We start from the raw sequence: 21,230 nt of genomic DNA on the forward strand, positions 1-21,230 counted from the left end.
GTAAATAAGCTTTTCACGAATGTTTGAGCAATGAGGTCGTAATCCTATACACACAGGATTGACTGTCCTTGGTATACTTTTTTTTCAAATAACTTTTATATTTTTGGAACTGTTTCGTGTACATATTTGTAGATAGTATTTAATCGATAGGTTTGCCTATGCCAACAAGGATCACACCACATTTTTAAGGATGAATATAAATTCAATTTATTCAATTGTTTGACTTATTGTACAAATATATCTAGTGAGGCATTTGAATTGAGTATTCAGAGATTATTGTTTTTATTAATAAAATTGAAGGCGCTCTCAAACGCGAGTAAAGTGGGTAATGCATAAAATTAAGTTCTCAGTTGAGAAATATTTATTTAGAACAGATTAAACTTGAATGCAATATCTGGATAATGGATCAAAGTCTAAAGAAGAATAGTTATTTTGGCATACGCAGAACTATTAAAGCTTCGGAGGGTTTAGAGAGAAAAGAGTAAAAAAATATACAGAGCATGCACTGGAATCTTTGAAAGAAGAGTATACTTTCAAAACAAAACTTCACATATCGGTAGCTTGCAATAAAAACAAAACATACTCTGTATATTTTTTCTATGACGTTTATACAGGATGGTGTCGCGTGATTGTGAATACACGTGTTGGCTACCTACATGCATGCATGCGCTTAGAGGCACCACCCTGTGTTTATAACATCATTACCATTGACAGCTTGTCAAGTATATTGCTGGAATTGAACCTACATGCATCAGGTGCAGTCCTATTTTTCTTTTTTGTATTTTTCATGTAGGATGGTGCGTCATTATTTATTTATTGACTAATGACTGTATTAATACCTAAACTCCTAGAGCATTAATAGAAACACAGTAGGTGATTGCTTTAGCTTCTCCTGTTATGTTGTTCAAAAAAATACGAGGAGAAAAGCCTTGTCTCCTGTTGGCTGTCCTATATAATTTCTACAATCCAGTTACTTAGGACTTAACACGTGTTAAGTCTAACATTACAGTTGTAACGTTTTACTAGGTACACTAAAGTAAGGTGTTATGTAGGTACTTAAGTAAGGTATTACTTAACAAAGTACATAACAGCTAAGAACAAAGTTTTTTCGGAGCCAGTGTTATTAAATATCTGTTTCCAAGTAAGTCATTTTGTTTTTTCTGCTCGAAGCAAAATATTGTATTTGTTTTGGTGGAAACTCAATGAATAGCTAATTCACAGAGCATTGCTTTGTATTGCACTCATCAAAAGCTATCAAAAGCCCATTTAGATTATAACGTTGCTGTTTGAATCGAATTAATTGAGATTACAATCGAGCTTTGCATGACGCGCCGAATATAACTGACATGTATCAAATTGACATCGTAATCGCATTCACAGATCCTGTTTTGTATGGCATTTAAATAATCATGTTTTCTCCAAAAAGTAAATATATGTATGTATGCGCACTTCATGTATAGTACATACATACTATAGAAATACCCATCTAATGCGAAATTGCACTTCTAATAATACCCAGACCAAGTTCGTGAAGAGTTTGTTTGTGAAAAATTCATCACTGTTAGATAGCCTTTTTATGGAGTTTTAGTGGAGGTAAAGGTAGCCTAGTGGGTAAAGGACCAACCTCAAGTATGAGGGCGCGGGGTCGATCCCAGGTCAGGCAAGTACCAATGCAACTTTTCTAAGTTTGTATGTACTTTCTAAGTATATCTTAGACACCATTGACTGTGTTTCGGATGGCACGTTAAACTGTAGGGCCCGGCTGTCAGTGAACATCCTTGGCAGTCGTTACGGGTAGTCAGAAGCCAGAAAGTCTGATACCAGTCTAACCAAGGGGTATCGGGTTGCCCGGGTTACTGGGTTGAGGAGGTCAGATAGGCAGTCGCTTCTTGTAAAGCACTGGTACTCAGCTGAATCCGGTTAGACTGGAAGCCGACCCCAACGTGATTGGGAAAAGGCTCGGAGGAGGATGAGATAGCCTTTTTATTGACTAGGTCACTTTTTATCCGGATGTACAGAGTAGTACCGCTGGTGGAAGCTAGTAGGTATGTTAATAAATAAAGTGATGAACAAAGCAAACTAGTTATCGACGTTGTAATGGGATTTGCGGTAGATTGCAACCGCACAACTTAGCGGGTTGATTAAAACTTAGAACCTCGAAGACCTTATACAAAGTTATAACGCTCAAGTTTGATGTTATACGATACCTAGTGATTTTCATATCATCTTCTAACAAATACGCTTTTAAGGTAAATTAAAAGGCGATATAACACTAATAATGATTCCCATATTCACGTTACATTTGGGGTAAAAGTCTATGTACTTATGTAATTTTATCTCGTAATTATAACCAGCAAAGTAATTTTCATTAAAATTACTTCTAATTTGAGGAAAATGCCTGTGAAAACTTTCCATTTACTAAGCTAAATAACTCCAAATACCTCGTCTTGTACCTATAATATTTACTTCGAGTATCTCTGTAGGAAGGTCTTATGAATCCCTTGAAGTTTCTCTATACAAGCAAGTTTACAATATTGTCTCTGCTAAGGACAACAAAGTATTTAATATAGGAACACGTGTGAAAAGCAGATACGTTGTGTGAGTTCATCTGTGTAGGTAGACCGAACAGGACGGACAAGAAGACATTTGTTACTTACATTTAGCTCAATATACAGATGTTAAGGAATATTTCTTTTTTGGCAACGATACATAATGCTTGCGTGCATTTCAAACTTATTTTTATTTAAAAGAATGTTAAAGAATACTTTCTTTGTAAAAACGTTAGCATTTTCAATGTCTCACTGATCAAAGTGTTTTTGAAGCTGGCAATGGTAAAATTGATCACTGGCCGGCTGTGCACGTTTGCTCGAGACGGCATTTGTTTTCTTTTGTTGTATTTGAAACGCATTCCACAAAGAATTAATTAAAGTAAATAATATGTTAAATATCTTAATTAAAATAATTTTGGAAATTGTACACAGTTTTTCACGAAAACTTTTTTTAATAATTTTAAAACAAAGAACGCGGTTTTTAAAATACGTGATATAATTACGAGTTTAAAATTGTGTATTTTTAAAACAAAAGCAATAAAAAAGAAATTAAGTACCTTTTATATGCAGCTCATGAAAATAAAGTGGAGAGTAAGTGGCCGACCATTTACTACAATAACAATTTGGTGAATTTTGCGTATCAAATGTTCAGTGGATAACACATAAAATGAAAGAGATTCTGTTCTCATCTTTGTAAATGTTTTCAGAAAATTCATTATTTTAAAAGCATTTAATTGACGAAAATGTAAAGTGCAATTAGACAAAGTTCACGAAAGATTTTAATGATTAGTATTTACAAATACGAAATACTTTTGAGCTATACAAGTGCATTAAGTTTTTCAAGGTCTAATTTGGAAATTCAATGAGTTACCTTGTAATTACTAGTGCGTCAGTGTGTAACGTTATAAACCTACAATTATCATAGAAAACTAACTTCAGCAATCGATTACCATTAATCCTTTGTATTCTTCAATAATGAACTCACAAATGGAAAATCAAAAAACGAACCTTCTGTAACATTTTCCATAGTACAAAGACAGGATGAGTGGAGCTTACCGAAGCGTTGGTCTGCAACCCGATTGACTTGTAAATTAAGGTAATAAAAGTCTGTGTAAAAGACGGATTCGAAAACCGATTTCAAATTCTTATCTCTGCATTTGAAAGTCCATATGTTTCGATGTATCTCTGTTTTATAGAGTGAACAGTTCAATCTGGTCAATATTGGATAGTTTGAGATGCAGCGTTCTGGAACTATCTATTTAAGATGATTGATTCGATATAAGAATGTGGAATATTGCTGTGTTCTGTGAAAGTGGAAGATTGGTCCAATAGATTTGATTTTCGTTCATGAGTCATCATCATCATCCTCAGAGCCTTTTCCCAATCATGTTGGGGTCGGCTTCCAGTCTAATCGGATTCAGCTGAGTACCAGTGCTTTACAAGAAGCGACTGCCTATCTGACCTCCTCAACCCAGTTACCCGGGCAACCCGATACCCCTTGGTTAGACTGGTGTCAGACTTACTGGCTTCTGACTACCCGTAACGACTGCCAAGGATGTTCAATGACAGCCGGGACCTACAGTTTAACGTGCCATCCGAAACACAGTCAATGGTGTCTAAGATATACTTAGAAAGTACATACAAACTTAGAAAAGTTGCATCGGTACTTGCCTGACCTGGGATCGAACCTGCGCCCTCATACTTGAGAGGTTGGTCCTTTACCCACTAGGCCACCACGACACGACGATTTTCGTTCATGAGTCTCAGTTCAAAAATTGTTTTGGCTAGAGGTAAAAAATATGGAATAATATAATTTGTTCAGGCCACAAAAAGTCAATTCATTGGTTGAATTTTAAGGCCTGAAAATTTTAATATTCCACATAAGTGCACAGTAAACATGTTTACGATTTCGTCTCAATTTTTATCTTTAAAATAAAAACATTGTAGATTTTTAATCTTTGAATAAAACCATTTTATTCTTGAGCAATTTAAATTTAAAACATGATACGAGTTGTAAAGTCTGGCGGTACTTATGTTTCACTTTTTATATAATTTAGAGCATATTTTTTTAAATGATCTTCATTTATTTTAATAATATTTGTTATATTCCAAATTGTGAGATTTCTGAAATGTAAAATGGGGATTATTTCTTAGAAATGTTTTTTTTCTAATCTTTGAACGTAACATATTTTTATTAGTGAAGACTGCGTGATTAATTCAGGCAGGTAGTTCACGCCATCAACTTTTTGATCCGAAAACAATACAAAGTACTCGGTAAAACTAGTTCAAAATAAATCAATATTCGGTCTTGACCCATTCAGAGTAACTCACGCTGAAGCAACGTAAATGATGAACTGAGCCGACCTCGCCTAACTGATAGGCTTGATTGATTCCTTCCTGCGTCAGCCCTGCATTCACAAAGATAAACGATAAATATGAAATTGCCTCCGAGACTGGATATTCTTTTATTTAAATATTCTGGGATCACAAAATGCTTGGGACACATTTTAGCAAATTGAATAATGAGGATAACTCCTTTTTACTCACCAACTTAATGAGCTCTAGTGTCAGGATTTCCTCAAATTCAGTTGACGGTCTCATGAAATGAGTATGAGTAGCCATTTTCAAAAATAGCCATATGGCCAGCGGTCCATAGCTCTCAGTGTTGTTACATCTTCGAAAACTTTTAATAGTTTTTTTTTAATATTACAAGTAAAACTGTGTTAAAACTAGTATAAACAATAAAATTATCTTATTAATTCATTGATTACATACGTTGAATAAGCCAAGTATTTCAATTAAAGCGGCATGTAAGAAGAATTTCATTACAGCTCAGTAGGTACTGAAATTATCCATAATATACAAGTGGCACAGAGAATATTGCCTTAATATATGACAGTAATCATTTTGAACATTATACTTTTTTTGTGCTTACGAAATTAATTATCAAGGCTAGTTGGTTTTTTATAATGTTAAGTTCCCATAGGAAACCTAAAACTTTAAAGCACTAAAACTACTGTCAAGTTATTGTATGTTACTAATTAAGTAGTAGAAAATTATTTTGATCCTGTGGGGTAAGTTTTATGAGCTAGTCTGAAGGCCTCTCAATAAAAAGCCTTTTAAACAAATGAATTAGTAGAACCCACCTCTTTGTTATTTTATTGTTTTTTTTTATACTACTACAATTTTAATCTAGTAGGTTGTTCTAGTTTTCAGTACAAAAAAAATCATGTTCGCAAAATAAAGGGACTCAAACGAATCATGACGCAAATCACAAAAAACAGGCTATTATTGGATGGTGCTTAACTGTACTTAGCTTTCATAGCATACCTCCTCTTCCATTTTATACTCGTTGTAGAGCACCAATAAATTGCAATCGGTCCTACGCTCCTGCAAAGTTCGTCGACCTATATTCTCGTAACAACCAATAAACAAACAAAGCTAGTACTCAGTTAAACTCTCAAAGAAAAACAAAACTGTTACAAAATGTACGTACCTTATAATTTTATCGAATACCGCAAAATAGCAAAAAGTTTGTCTTAAAACTACAAACTGTTTTCCGGATTGTTATATCCGTAGTTCGGAGTATGGAGATTCTAGTTCGGTTAGCTTTAACTTTTCTCGTGAATAAATTGTTTAACTATCCGAAAGTTCAAAGGGTAATTCTCTACGTAAGAAGTAGTTTTACGACTCAATTTATGAGTATACCATTGAAAATTCTTTATTGTTTTAGGTCCTTTAAAGGCGGCCTTAAATAAGCGATTAGAATATTGAATTTAAAATAGTGATAAATAAAATGAAATCACAAATAAACCGCGATCATTAAAACCAATTACCTTCATTATGCGGAGTAGAATCTCGCCAAATTTCAGATTTAATCGCCACCCAAAATGTTCATGAGGTCTCGGGCTATAAATATGTAGGTACATACCTATATTTTCTAATTCGCTCAGCTGTGTTAGCGGCCACCATATCGCAATCAGAAAAATTGTTCAATGAATAAATCATAACGATGATAAGCTACCAAGATTTATTGCTACATACCAGCTGTTACATGTCCAAAAAATCATAAAAATAAGTTCTTCAACATATGTACCTACTGACGAATATTTAGATAACCCAACCCTTCACTGCCCGACATTACTTGCATAAATAATAATGTACGCGACAACCTTCATTCATAATAGTCAATCCTTGTCCTAAAAGCCTGTTTGAAAGTCTGTCCTTTTTAAAAATAGCCAGTCCTTTCATCAGCAATTATGACGTCATTCCTTCTGACCTAATGTTCCCTACATTGTTCACTTTGTCCTCCTTCCTTAAATGACCTTATCTATCTCTGACAACAGATCGATCTATCAGGATGACCCGATATAATCGATGTCATTATTCTTTTGACAGGCTAATCTGATTTTTTCCTTCGTGTTCTGTACATGAGGAAAAATGGAGAGTTATTAGGTTCCGTCAGTGACTTTTTAAGAAAAGAATTTGGACAGAAAAACATTTTGTTTAACGAAGAAATTATAGTAATAGTTTGGATTCTGGAGTTCTGTCATGTATGTATGTACCTACACTACACCTAATATAAGATGGTAATTTGAGCGTCAAGGACAAATACATAGCACAGTAATTCTTTACTAATTAGTTCAAACAAAGAATATTCCTGGCCAATGGATAGTCAAGGTCTTTTGGATGCGAACTTTTTTGGCCTTTAGCCAGTACCGTCGCCCTAGAAAACTTTTAATATTTGATTATCCTGACAAACAACTTCTATTTGTTCGAAGTATATTGAAGTATTCGAAGAGAAGGATATAAATAGATAATTTGATTTTAAAGCTCAAGAAAGTGCTTTTGTTTTCCTCTTGAAAAGCAGGATTAAGTTGATTATTTAATTTGAAACAGAGTTCGACGTGACAACCTCTTCATTTCCAGGACTTAGTCATATTAAAGCGAATTCTTTATTTTTCAATTAAAACTTGAAATGTTATTAAAAAAAACACTTATTGAAGTAAATTATGAAATAATAGTTAGAATTTGAATGAAAGCTGTAAATATCAATGAATGAAGTTTGGTGCCAAACCGCGGTAATTGTTAAATAGGCAATGGACCGGTGCAAGCCCAACGCTTCACAAATTTTAAGCATTGTGTGAAAGTTTAATTACCTCCATTCCATTTCAGCAACTTGCTCCGTGAGAACAATGCAGTTTTGATGCTCATTTTGTAAATGCCTCGTCAATTGTCATGAAATAAGTGATAACTTATTTTGTCACCAATACTTCTTAAAGTTACAATTTACTAGTTACGACAGCTGGACAAAAGTCTTCTTTTTAAACGGTTTTATTTAGCTCACCCCGTTTGTTTTATTCATTCTTGGGTCAAATTTAGTAATTCAAATTTCACCCTCTTCCTGTCAACCGATTAATCTGAAATTTTGTATACACCTTTAATTCCGATGACAATACAATATAGTAATATCAATAACATTGTAAATCCAATATGGCCGCCGGCACAAAATGGCGGATAACGTAGATTTTATCAATCCCATCAATATGGGTATCAAATGAAAGGGCTCAACAAGCAGAATACAATATACTATAAAAAATTGAAATCCAAGATGGCGGCCGCTACAAAATGGCGGACAACGTAGGTTTTATCAATCCCATCAATATGGGTATCAAATGAAAGTTCTCAACCAGTAGAATACAATGTACTATATAAAATTAAAATCCAAGATGGCGGCCCATTAACTATTGCTGTAGTATTTTCTTCTAGAGGTATAATAGGTGTGGATTGCATCGACTTACTATAATCGTAACTGGAGATTTTGACAATCAATAATCAGCCGTAGCGGCTTCACCAGTGAACGCCGAGCTCATGATCTACCAAAGTATAACGATATGCTTTGCCATAGGTAGGGTTTCACAGGGGCCCCACGTTTTTATTTTAGTCTAATATGACCGGGACCACCTACGTAGGTTGACAGGTAAGTTACAATTTTTTTATTTTCTAGTTTCAGTACACATAAGATAAAACCGTTTAACTTAAAAGTTTTTTTACCGATTTTTTTTACTCTATTAGAGAATTCATACTATTCTAGGTAAATACTAGCTGTTTTCCGTGATTTAACCCCGCGCCTCGGGGGATCTTCTTTCCACACCCGAACGAAATATATAGGTACCTACTCTATCTATGGCACTAGGCAATAGTGTCACTTCCCAACAGTAAATATTTTTTTCAAATCGGTTATGTGCTTTCGGAGCTCTTTGGCAAAAAAAAAAAAAATTTATTAGTATAAGATGTGATTTCTCTGTGCAGGTATGTGGCGATAGTGAAACCTCTACAGCACAGGCTAAGTCGCAGAGTTGCGCGCGCGGTGCTCTTCACAGTATGGTGCGCCAGCGCATTGCTCGCTCTGCCCAGTCTACTCTACTCCGATACTTATAAGAAACAGTAAGTATTTAATAAAAAGATAATAGTCACTTCACAATTGCGGATTTTCCGAGCGTCACTGCTCGTTTTGATTGGGCGGAAAATCCGCCAGTTTTAAAGCGTTGTAGAAGTATTTCAAAACTTTATTTTCAGTACATAGATATATATTAGGTATATTATTTTTCATCACAGCATTTTTGGGTTGAGTTTTCAACCAAATATTTATTTTATATTAAATACTTTGTATAAGTATATTGGTACATACCAACTACTTAATATTACGTCCCTTGTTTATTATTTTCTGCCGAAGGTTTATATTGGACTTTTTACATGCCTACGACCTTTTAAAAATTATGGGAACCGTGGGAGTCAATAAATATAAATTGAGTATTTTGACCTCGCCCCGGGCTAAAACATGGGTTGTATAAGTTTTATACGCCGAATTCCAAAGATATTTAATACGCATGGATATACCTACGCAGGGAACGATTTCCGAGTATTAAGAAAACGCTTTCTCGTTGTGAAAATAAATAAATTATAGTTTCTACCAACCCACACTAGATGCTTTGTAACAGATTGTTTTTTTCATTATTAAATTAATATTTTATTGAACTTCTAAAATTATCTAGGTTCGTTGTATTAAGACATTAATAATACAATAAAATACCATAAAACCAAATTATTATTCAACTATAACTACGAGTCTTCTTCGCGTAAAATAATTTTGTAACAAAATAAATAAAGGAATGGTTTTAACGTAAATAAATAAATTATTTATATTGCAAATGGAGGGTCTTTTCATTTACCTCTTGAATGGATGTCTATAAACTTAGATTTTAGTAAAGTTCTTCGAAGTTTATTTATTACGTTACAACATTAAAGATAAACTTACAGTTATTTTGTTAATAATGGGCTGTTTACTTCGCTAAATAATTTTGTTATTGTATAAACTTGGTGTTTATGAAAGTCGCTTACTTAATTCTATAGTCTTGCTCTAAAGATATACTTAAGGTTATATATTTTGTAATTCAACGTTCAACGCTACAAGTAGTCAGAAGTCAGAAAGTCTTATCAAGAGGTGGTTAAGTTAGATGAGCAGTCGCTCCTTGTAAAACATTGGTATTCAAATCCACCCAGCTAGACTGGAAGTTGGCCCCCATTTAATTGAGAAAAGGCCCCCATACAGGCGGATAGAAGTCATGAACTGACTAAATTGCTAATTGCGTTTAGAAAGCGGATGACAGACTAATTCTATTCTTTCATTTTATGTTTCTCAGTTATTCTTTAACAGCCTTTTATATTTATGCGGTCAACTAATATTCTATGTACCCTCCTGGTACATAGAATATTAGTTGACCGCATAAATATTTTCGTGGCCTATTAAAGTTACGTCGTGTAGTCTAGGAGTCCTAAATACAATTTTGTCAGTCGCTGTCGGTTGTCGGGTATTCTCGAGGGTCAGTTAACTGCCACTGTTAAATTCCACAGTTACGATTTATTTACGAATTTTAGCCTAGCTTACTCTTATCCAACAGGCTTTATTCCGCGTGCCTAACCTTGCTTAAATAACTTATGTCATCTACCTTTTCAATTCGTTTCAAAACTTATCTCTGGAAGAATGTAAATTTTTCTATGCCTATTTATGTTCCATGTTTGTATCTTAACTCTCAACCAACTTAATGACTGTCTTTATCTGCCAATCTGAAAGCAAAGTTTAAGTTTATTTTTCATTTAAATTATGCAATACATTTCGTTTAACTATAAAACCATTCATAAAAATCGTTTACTGTGTAGTAAAGAACTAGTTTACAGTATTAACAAACTTGTGCCAAAAATCCAGGGCTAATTGCGTGGCACCATTCAAAGCGTTGTTGAGCAGAAAGTGCCGATCACAGCTGGTAGTCAAGTACCTAGTTACACCGTCCACTGGGTCGGATCTGCCTGCATCGTGCAAACCAATCGGATTACGTCAGTTGACACTGTAAATAAGGCTCAATTTGCACGAGCCTAAATTTTGGAGCCAATCCTCGTATTTTTAACGAAGGTTCTTGATTCTATATGTCCTCCTAGCCGATTGTCAGCCATGGCGGCTGTTCTCATATAAGGAGAGTAGCCAACAACGTAGGACGTATTATAGTGCACAATCATTTGCACAGACACAGGTGCATTCACTATTCCAACAATTCTAGACAAACGAGTTAGTACTAAGGAAAACTCAACAGTGTTGATACTGAGTAAAACTCAAAAAAATCGATTGTTTCGCTCAGTAGAAATAAAGTTCACTTGACCTATCGATAAAAAAAGTTACGACTTTTTCATGAGTTAGCTAGACTTTCATGTATGCAACAAAATTAAAAATGCTTCGGGACTGTTCTATTAACTAGCACTTTGAGCGATGGCTCTTTCTAGATATGGCATACGAAAATGTTACCCTTTGAAACAGAAACCATATTATTTGTGCAAAACTAGTTTGCTATGTTACTCACAGAAGTAAATTTTTAATTAATGCTATTTGAATATGGGCAGACACACCGCTTGATTAACTCCAGTTCTGAGTACGAGTGATTTTTACATTGAAATAACATAACTTTTATTAAGAAACAAAACAAATTACGAAAGTCTAATCAAATAGGAGAGATTTTAGGAATTTTCGTCAACATCAATGGTATTATTATTAAACGATTAAACAAATGTTTGTTTCATTTAAAGTTGCCAGACGAAATAATATTTTAGAGTTTCCAATTGAATTCTCATTTTCCGCGGAAATTGTACAACAGACCAAGTTTGTACCGAGAAAAGTTTCGTATTGCTTAACATAACAAAACTCCTTACAAACGGAACTATTAGAATGTAGTTACGCACCCGCCTGTATCACCCCCGCGGAAGGAGAACCGTGGCGATTTTTCGACTCGCTCACACACGCACCGTGCATAATGAATCCGCAAAGGACACCGCCCAAGGTGATAAGCAGTAGCGGAAGCGGAAGCGGGTCAGTCCCAAACCTGTCAACTTATGGCAAAGATGAGTATAACAACAATGTCAACCTCAGAAAACGGAAAGACCGTTCTGAAGAAAACGACTATAAAGAGGACTTTGAAGATTTCCGCATGGAGATGATGAAATTTTTGGAAGACTTTGGACGAAAACAAAATGAAAACCTAAAAGTCATCCAAACAGAAATATCGGAGATTAAAAACGAGATAAAAACCATAAAATCAGCCACAGAAATTTTCACACAGCGTTTTGAACTCATAAACAACGAAATACAAAATATTAAAACCAACAACAGCACAACTGAAGATAAAATTAAACACATAGAATGTGAAATAACCCAGATCAAAAACCAACAACACAAGAATAGCCCGCCCGCTGAATCGCTCAGCTTATCATATGAACACCTTATCCTCGAAATGAAAGAGCGCTGTGAGCGCGAACACAATATTGTGATTGTGGGTATTCCGGAAATAACTGACCAAAACTCAATTGCTAGGCAAAAACATGATAAGGAAGAAGTTATTAAGATCACAAAAATGCTGGTCGAAGACTGTCCCATACCAATTAAATGCTTAAGACTAGGAAAGTACTCGCCTACTAAGAACCGGGCTATAAAAGTCCAATTTAACAACAATAATACCCCCAAACAACTACTACAAAACAAATCAAAACTACCTGATAACATGCGGCTATTCTCCGATCAAACTCCATCACAAAGGAAATATTTATTATCATTAAGAGATGAGATGAATAAGCGCATCGAGAACGGCGAAAAAGACCTCACCATCAAATATGTAAAAGGAGTACCTTCAATAACCAAAATAAATAAAAAAAACTAAGCACAGCATCACTACAAAAGGCAACAAGTACAGATATCCTCAACAAATTAAACCACCAAATAGTACAAAACTACGAAAACATTCCAGTCCACCCATCTTCATTAAGATTTCTATATGCAAACTTACGAAGCATTCGCAAAGCGGGCAAGTTTGATGAAATAAAATGCATAATTAAAGCAATACCAGCGACGATTCATTTATTGATATTCACAGAGACCTGGATTATCTCGGAAAGCGATGCAAGGTTATATCGATTAGACAACTATAATCATGTTTACAACTACAGGAAAGACTGCAAAGGAGGCGGTGTCTCAATTTATATACATAACAGTATTAAATATGATATAACTGAAGATTTATACGAAAATGGCAATCATTATCTATGGATATACATAGACAAGCTATCATTAAACATTGGAGCTATCTATAAACCTGGAGACACTAATATAAATAACTTTTTAGATACTTATTCTGCACAACTGGAACAGCGTCGGAGATCTATAGTGTTCGGAGATTTCAATATCGACTTACTCAGCAAGAATGCCGGTGTCACAAAATACATGAAGGAATTACAAGAAAATGGTTACCGAATCCTGAACAAAATTGACAAATTATATAGTACGCGTGAAACTAATACAACAAATACTATACTCGACCACGTATGTACGAATGTAAACAATCACTCGTTCGGTATGTCGATTATCGAATCTTGCCTTTCCGATCACAAACAAGTTTTCCTCGAAATCGGGAGCTTAAAAACAAACAACAAAAAAAAGAAAATACGATATAAAGCACTCGACTACGAAAAATTGTACAACAGCACGTCACGAGAAACCTACACGAATGAGGACCACGACTATTACTACTTGGAACGTTTCATAACACAACAAATAGAAGCCAACAAAATAGACAAAGTAAAAGTTCAAAACACGCCGCAGAATGACTGGATTAATCAAGAAATAATCAATGCAATTAATTTACGGAATATTATATGGCAACAAACAAAATCTGACCCAGAGAATGAAGAACTACGAAACACTTTAAAGAAACAAAAAGAAAAAGCCGAAAATCTAATAAGCACAAACAAGAAAAAATACTATTATAACCTATTTTATAACTGTCGAAATCAGCCGAAGAGAATGTGGGAAACTATAAACAACTTAGGTTTAAATAAAATTAGTGACAGCAGTGCTCCTACAAAACTAATATCGGACCAGCTACTCGTAACTGAGGCGAAATCGGTATGTGACTTATTTAATAATTTTTTCTCATCGATCGGAACAGATTTAGCCAACAATATACCTAAAGAATATCACATAAACACTGGTAACATACTAATGTACGATGATAATTACACACATGACACAATCTTAAGCGAACTTACACCATGCACTACAAACGAAATATCTAAGATCATTGATAACCTTGACAGCAATACCAGCACCGGACTAGATGGCATAAGCACAAAAGCGGTTAAATGCTTAAAAACCATAATTATTGACAAGCTTACTAATTGCATAAACAAATGTTTATCAAGTGGTACTTTTCCTGATACCCTCAAGTTAGCAAAGGTGAGTCCTATTTACAAAGCTGGGAATAGGACTGACCCAAATAACTATAGGCCTGTGTCGGTATTGCCTGTTCTGTCCAAAATATTTGAACGAGTTATGTATGACCGTCTAAATAATTATCTCACTCAAAAACAATTTCTAATAGAACAGCAATATGGTTTTCGTACACAATCAAGCACTAAAACAGCCGCTATTGATCTTATCACAAAAATCAAAACCAACATAGATCAAGGAAACCTAGTGTTAGGGATTTTTATTGACTTAAAAAAAGCTTTTGACACAGTGAGTCACAAAAAGCTACTACAGAAATTATCCAATATAGGTGTCACTGGAGAGGCCCTTAACATTTTTAAATCCTACTTACAAGACAGAAAACAGGTAGTTAAAATAAAGGATACTACAAGCGCAATCAAAACCATGCCACCATACGGCTGTCCACAGGGCTCAATCATCAGTCCACTATTATTCTTAATCTACATAAATAACCTTAATAAAATTGGCTTAACAGGAAAGCTAACATTATATGCAGACGACACATGTCTTTTTTATTATGGAAAATCAATCCACAACATTATAGCCGACGCACAAAAAGACCTTGACCTCATTAACGAGTGGTTAAAATACAATCTCCTGACAATTAACACTTCAAAGACATCTTTCATGATATTTGCGGCAAAAAATAAAAACATACCAGTTTTTACACAACTCAGAATAAATAATGAAACAATAAATCAATCAAATCATGAAAAATATCTCGGACTGTGGCTGGATGACAAATTAACATGGAAAATGCACATTGATCATACTAGAACCAAACTAACGTCAACACTAGGAGCATTACGTAAGGTCGCAAAGTGTATTCCACAAAAAGTACGTACAGTCATATACAACTCCCTCATCAAATCACACCTAGAATATCTAATTGAGGTATGGGGATCAGCTGCTGTAACCAATATAAGCCCACTTCAGAGGATACAGAATAAATTAATTAAAATATTGTTCCGATACCACTACCTCACCCCAACAAAATTATTATACAAAAAAAGTAAATTACTAAATCTTAAGCAATTATACATCTATAACACTTGCATTCTTATCAAAAAAATTATATCTAATCAAGTTTTAACTGACTTGCAACTACCTACAAAAACAAGTACACATAATTTAAGAAAGAAAAATAAACTACAACTCATTAAAGTTCGAACAAATTATGGGAAGAAAACGATATTATTTGAAGGAGCACAGCTATACAATAATTTACCTAATGAGATGAGAGATTGTAACAACCTAAACGTATTTAAAAATAAACTTAGGAATTATGTATGCACACTATAATGTAAACCTAGATACTATACCTGGAGGTGTAAATAATTAATTTAATAGTAAGTACTTTGTATCTCATTATAAGTGAACTGTATGTAAGTTCTTATGAGAAATAAATATCTTTAAACCGAGTTCGGTATAGCTACAGTAATTGAATATTTTGTTAGAACCGTTACAGCTTTTTTGTGTTATTTACTCTGTGGTCATATTTGAGCTATAGGTAGTTGTGGATCTAATCTCATCCAATTTCTAAGCAGTTCGGAGTCTAATAAATATTATGTGGTCATGTAATACGAATATGCTAGAATAGGTATTTCCTATCGCATATTGTTTATGCATTGCTGATAAAATTATGATTAAGTTATATTTTATATGTAATCCACAAGTTACTCGTAGGTATATCAAAAGCTCTCATATTTGAAAATTCAAACTAGTTAACAGTCTCATTTGCTTACAAATGTAGATAATTTTAAAGCATCGTTCACATAAACAAAAATGTAAATTGTTATAGTTCTGCATCTTATCTAAAAGTCTGAATCACTCATTAGCTGTAGAAAGTGGGTACTCAGTATTCAAATTAAATTATTTTGCTATAAGTATTCAATGGAAAACAATTTGTTAAACATTATTGCTAAATTGCTTAACAAATTGTTTAAAAAGAGTCTCTTTTACTTAGCTGACAATGTTCAATGAATATTGTTGTTTTTTTTTTAACGAAACGTGAAAGTTTTTTTAATGTTTATTAGCAAATTGACAAAAGTCATTTATTCTTGTTGCAACTACTGCCCATGAAAACTGCCTACAACATACATAATGTACATGTAGCTATCAACGTTAATGACCTTGCTACATACAATATTAACAAATGACTACCCCTTTTGACCCGTAGTATACGTAGCAGTACAAAACAAACTATAAATAAAATTAAACGGTTTAAAAGCTAAAACATCGTAACAGTAAAATCGTTTAATGGCGTCTGAAGAAAGCCCTCATATAAAGTTCCTTACCCTTCCCTTTGTATTCAATATACCAGAGTTTACTTATATATTGTTCAAGTTATTCCTTACTAAAAGTTTTATCAATAAACAACATAAACATTGCCTGAATTGATTTTGAATTGGTTTCCTCTCACGTTACTTACATCTGACATAAAGTAGGCGTAAGGATATCAAAATACAAATTATCGACACACCGCCAAATTCTACCACAAAGAAATAATTATGAACTTATTTTCCTTGAAAAACTTTTTGGAGAATTTTTACTTTTTATTTTACAGGTTGAATAACTTTCCTTCTTTCTTTTTAAGATCAATGAACCATAACGTTCCTAGTTTGAAAGATTTTTGCTTTGATAAAATTCTTAGAACAAAAGTTTTTGGCTTTGTAACAGCAGTCTGCGCCCTCATGTCATCAAACTCGTTATCGGGAGTGTAAAATATATTGCAACGTCTGCTGCCTAGTCGTTAACTAACAATTTATTTTGCGACGAAGAAATTTTATTATTTCGCTTTTCAGTGTAAACTATTGAAAGTCCCCTAATTGGGAGCAACAAAGCAAAATTGGTAAACTAAAATTAAACGTAGAAAATTGCAAACAATTCCTATTCAGTGCTGCAATTTGTAACCGTTATAAAATGGCGGAAAATGGTGAAAGTTGAATAATAAAAGGTGGTAAAACAACGAGTTTTACTTGACTTTTGTGCCAAAGCTTGAAGTTTTGATTGTAAACGAAACCTGGCTGTAAAGTTAGTGTCATTCATGAGATGTAACATTTTATTACCCTAGATTTTAGTACTTTTTTATACGTATTCGGAGGATGTTTATTGTTCAGTCCATGAAATTAGCTTGAATTTGTATTTAGGTAGTGGATAAAGCGCTCACTTTATGTGATGTGTCAAGGGTAGTAAGAAGGAACCACATGACGCAGTAATAATACATAGGTATTTTGTACAAATCCTAGCATTTACTGATCGTTTAGAAAAATCAAAGTTGCGTTTCTATGGTATTCAATTTTATTCGGTAAAAAAATTCATAAGTTGCAAAATTTTATATTTTTCTCATACGAGTTTTGTTTGTTGCAGGTATGTTAATGGTGACAGAGAAATATGTTTCATTAAATGGCCCGACGGCAGTTACCCGTCCTCAAAAACTGATTATGTGTAAGTATTAATCAAACTATGAAACAATCTAAAAAACAATATAGATGATACTGCAGACTTTATTAAAAAACTTCTTTTGATTGATAAAGCTAACTTGAGATATTATTCGTATCAATTTACTGAGAGATTTTATTAAATAAACTTTTTTACTTGATAAATTGAGCTAAAATTAAAGCAGATGCTACTTAATTTTAATTTAAGAAAAGGTGTGGTAAGCCATTTAGGCTCGTGTTAATTAATTGGCTCACCTTCTTAATAAGTAAGAAATTCATTGGGGACAAAGAATAAGATTGTTCTAGAAATTACACGCTCTTTTGTTTTTCATCGTCTTCAAATATACTGCGCTAGAATGAGATTAAAAAGAAACCTGCTGTCAGAATCTAATCAGACAATTCTATAAGCCCTAAAAATATACCTGAAACCACAATACTGGGAATGGGGACAAACCTAATATGTAGATATAAATCTCTTGAAGGTTAGGCCAGGTAAGTTTACTACCTTAGCCTATTTTCCCAACAATAAATACATCGTATTAGGGTTCCTAGGCTATGATAATACATCTTAAGAAAAGTCAGGGTACCTGCAAGGGTAGACTGATTCTCTTGTCGCAAATAAAGGGACCTTTTAAATCCGAGGCTAGTGAACATATAGTGGGATAAATATTCATTGAATTTAATATGTGGTTCAACTCAGACTAATTTATAGTTTAGTGTTCTTGACTTAAGGTTCAAAATACGTTTTATTTTAATCAAGTATTAAACGAAAAACACTCTTGATTAGGTATTTGACTTACACTTTGTGCAAGACGTGTCATTTAAGACTTGAAAAATAATTTAAAATTTTAAGTTGTTAGCAAACAAATTGAATTCAGACAGTTTGTTGTAATTCGAATTTACACGTCGCTAATCTAAAATAAAGTCTGTGTTAACTTAATTAAGAAGATTACTATTTACAAAGTTCAAGTTTCATAGAAATGAGTGGAGTTAAAGTCAAAACATTTTGTGTAGTTTTAAAAAGTCTTTTGGAGCTCACGAAAAAAACTAGTAAAAGTTTTCATTTATAACTTAACTTTAATAAAGACGTATTTCAGTAAATCTGTTTAAAAATATAGAAGATTTATCAACAACATTTTTTAATATCTAAATAATATTTTCATAACGAAAGGTGGGATTTATTAACAGCAACAATTCGTTCAAATACAAACCCAAAAGCAACGTCCTAAGGTTTAAAATCCCTTGCTTGTTGCAGATATAACTTGGTGTTCCTGGCTGTGACATACGTAGTGCCTATGTCGGTAATGGTCTGGGCGTACGCACGAATGAGTGCGGCGCTTCGAGGGAGGGCTATCGGCGAATGTACTCATCATCAGATGCAGGTTGTCAGAGCTAAGAGAAAGGTGAGTTTGACATACAGATATATTAATTGAAGAGTCTGTTTCTGATGTCACGATAGCTGAAGAGTATACTTTATGAATGTTTTGGCCATCCCCATTGTCACGAGGGGCATCAAGCAATGGACCCAATGGATCTTTGTATAAGTAGCTAGCTACATGGAATTTGGTAAAAGTCGCATGTTTTTGCTTGTGTACCGGTGTGTATACTGGATTATTGATATGGAGTTACTAACTTTGCAAATGGAATTCGTAGAATATTTGTTATGGAGTAAGGTATATAATCGTATAGTTCCACATTAGACCGTCTGCGTCTAGTTTTTGTTATCGGCGATCCTAAAAATTGTGAAATCAATAAAACTTTTATGATCTCTATTCTTCTCACGCACAGCACCTGGGACGTAAATATTTTAAGACAATTCGACGAAGCTTAGTAAATAAACGTTGGGCCTCAAAATTCTTTTATTATTTTCTATATTTCGAAATTCGAAATTCACAAACATTTTCGCTGTTTTTCCGATGGCTGAAATTTTATTTGTTTTTAGCTTTAGCGAGCTACTATTACTTATATAAAACTCGTCAGAATAATTGCACCGTCGTAATAATTGTATTCCAAAAGTAAAATATTTTTGTCACTAAGTACCTCATTATCATCATCAGATTTTTTATCGTCCCATTGCTGGGCACAAGCCTCTGATATATGTAGAAGAAGGTAACTAAGTACCTATCAGCGAAAAAACCTTCCGGTTGTAGATAGGTAGGTATGTACATAGGTATCTATAATATTAATGTTCAATCGTTTGGGAGCGAGCTAAACCATCGATCTCCCAAAGTGTTATTATCACAGGTGTTATATTGCTGTAATTTTTATTGAGAGCGTGTTCAAAGCTTATTTTTATTATTACTGCCGTGTAGCTCATCTTAACCTGGCCCATATAATTTAAATACCTTTAAATAGGGGTTGGCTTTTTACATCCAACTCTGTGGTTTACCATACATACGTTGAACCTACATAATCAAACATTTATTTATCTTTCTGTAGACGATACTTACCTAGGTTCACTAAAGTTGGCTTCATTTTGGTGAAATCAGAGATTTTAGTTAAATTAGAGATTCAGCCTTTTGCACTAAAGCTGCCAACCCAAAACCTCGTGTTCACTTAATTTCTTATACATATTTACATAATTAAAGAAGGGTTGTAGAACCTTTTCAGTACCGCAATGTGATCTTTTAGCAAGTAAAATTATAAAGGTGAAATGTTAGTTCTGTGAATATATGATGCTATAATCTAATGAGTGAATTTACTTGAGGATTTGAAAAGGCCTGTTCAAATATTTATTTCCCTATGCCTTCATATGACCTTCATAGCGAATTAGAGCAGTAAGTCACCTTTATCTAGTAGGCGTATTTTGTGTATCCCTGAAAAACCCTTTATAGCATTTAATTTAAAGGGTTTAGAGCACACAAATCTGTTTGGATTAGGTTCGGATTAGTGACCCTTCAAAAATAACCTAATATTTGAGACAAAATACAAAGTCTGCATCTATGTACCTACTCCATAAAAAAGACGTATTTGTTTCGGATAGCAACAAGCGAACAAAAATTAAGCGGAAGAATTGGAGGCCTAACTAATTGTCTTGGGGAACAATTAAAATAAATTAGCCGACTGCGGGTAAACAAGCAATTCAATACTACAAATTTTCCGTACAGATCTGATCTTTGAGAGTTTGTGTACTCATCAGAATTTCAATTACTTGGAACTGACGGCGGCAAACATAATAATGGAGGCACCATAGCGAGACTTGTGAATAACTTTGGTTTTACTTACTCGAAAACTAATAATAGCTCTTATTTTTGTTTGCTGCCTAATAAAATAACTTGAAGTGAATAAATAAAATATATAGACTACATAATAATATTAATATTTCAAGAACTAAAAAAGCACTTAATGTTTTAATTAACTTTACTTTAGTTTTGACGA

At 33.8% G+C, this 21,230-nt stretch overlaps 1 protein-coding gene across 1 annotated transcript in view; it reads left to right on the top strand.

Annotated features, from left to right (window-relative positions):
• The window catches only part of LOC110380807 (tachykinin-like peptides receptor 86C), a 66,053-nt gene that overhangs the window by 28,202 nt on the left and 16,621 nt on the right, over positions 1–21,230 (top strand). The window contains exons 4-6 of the mRNA XM_064037821.1: positions 8,862–8,996; positions 17,782–17,859; positions 19,108–19,255. Coding sequence (XP_063893891.1) covers positions 8,862–8,996; positions 17,782–17,859; positions 19,108–19,255 — 361 coding nt within the window. The remainder of the gene's footprint in view (positions 1–8,861; positions 8,997–17,781; positions 17,860–19,107; positions 19,256–21,230) is intronic.

This window comes from Helicoverpa armigera, chromosome 14 (genome assembly GCF_030705265.1).
Source record: "Helicoverpa armigera isolate CAAS_96S chromosome 14, ASM3070526v1, whole genome shotgun sequence".
NCBI lineage: Eukaryota > Metazoa > Arthropoda > Insecta > Lepidoptera > Noctuidae > Helicoverpa > Helicoverpa armigera.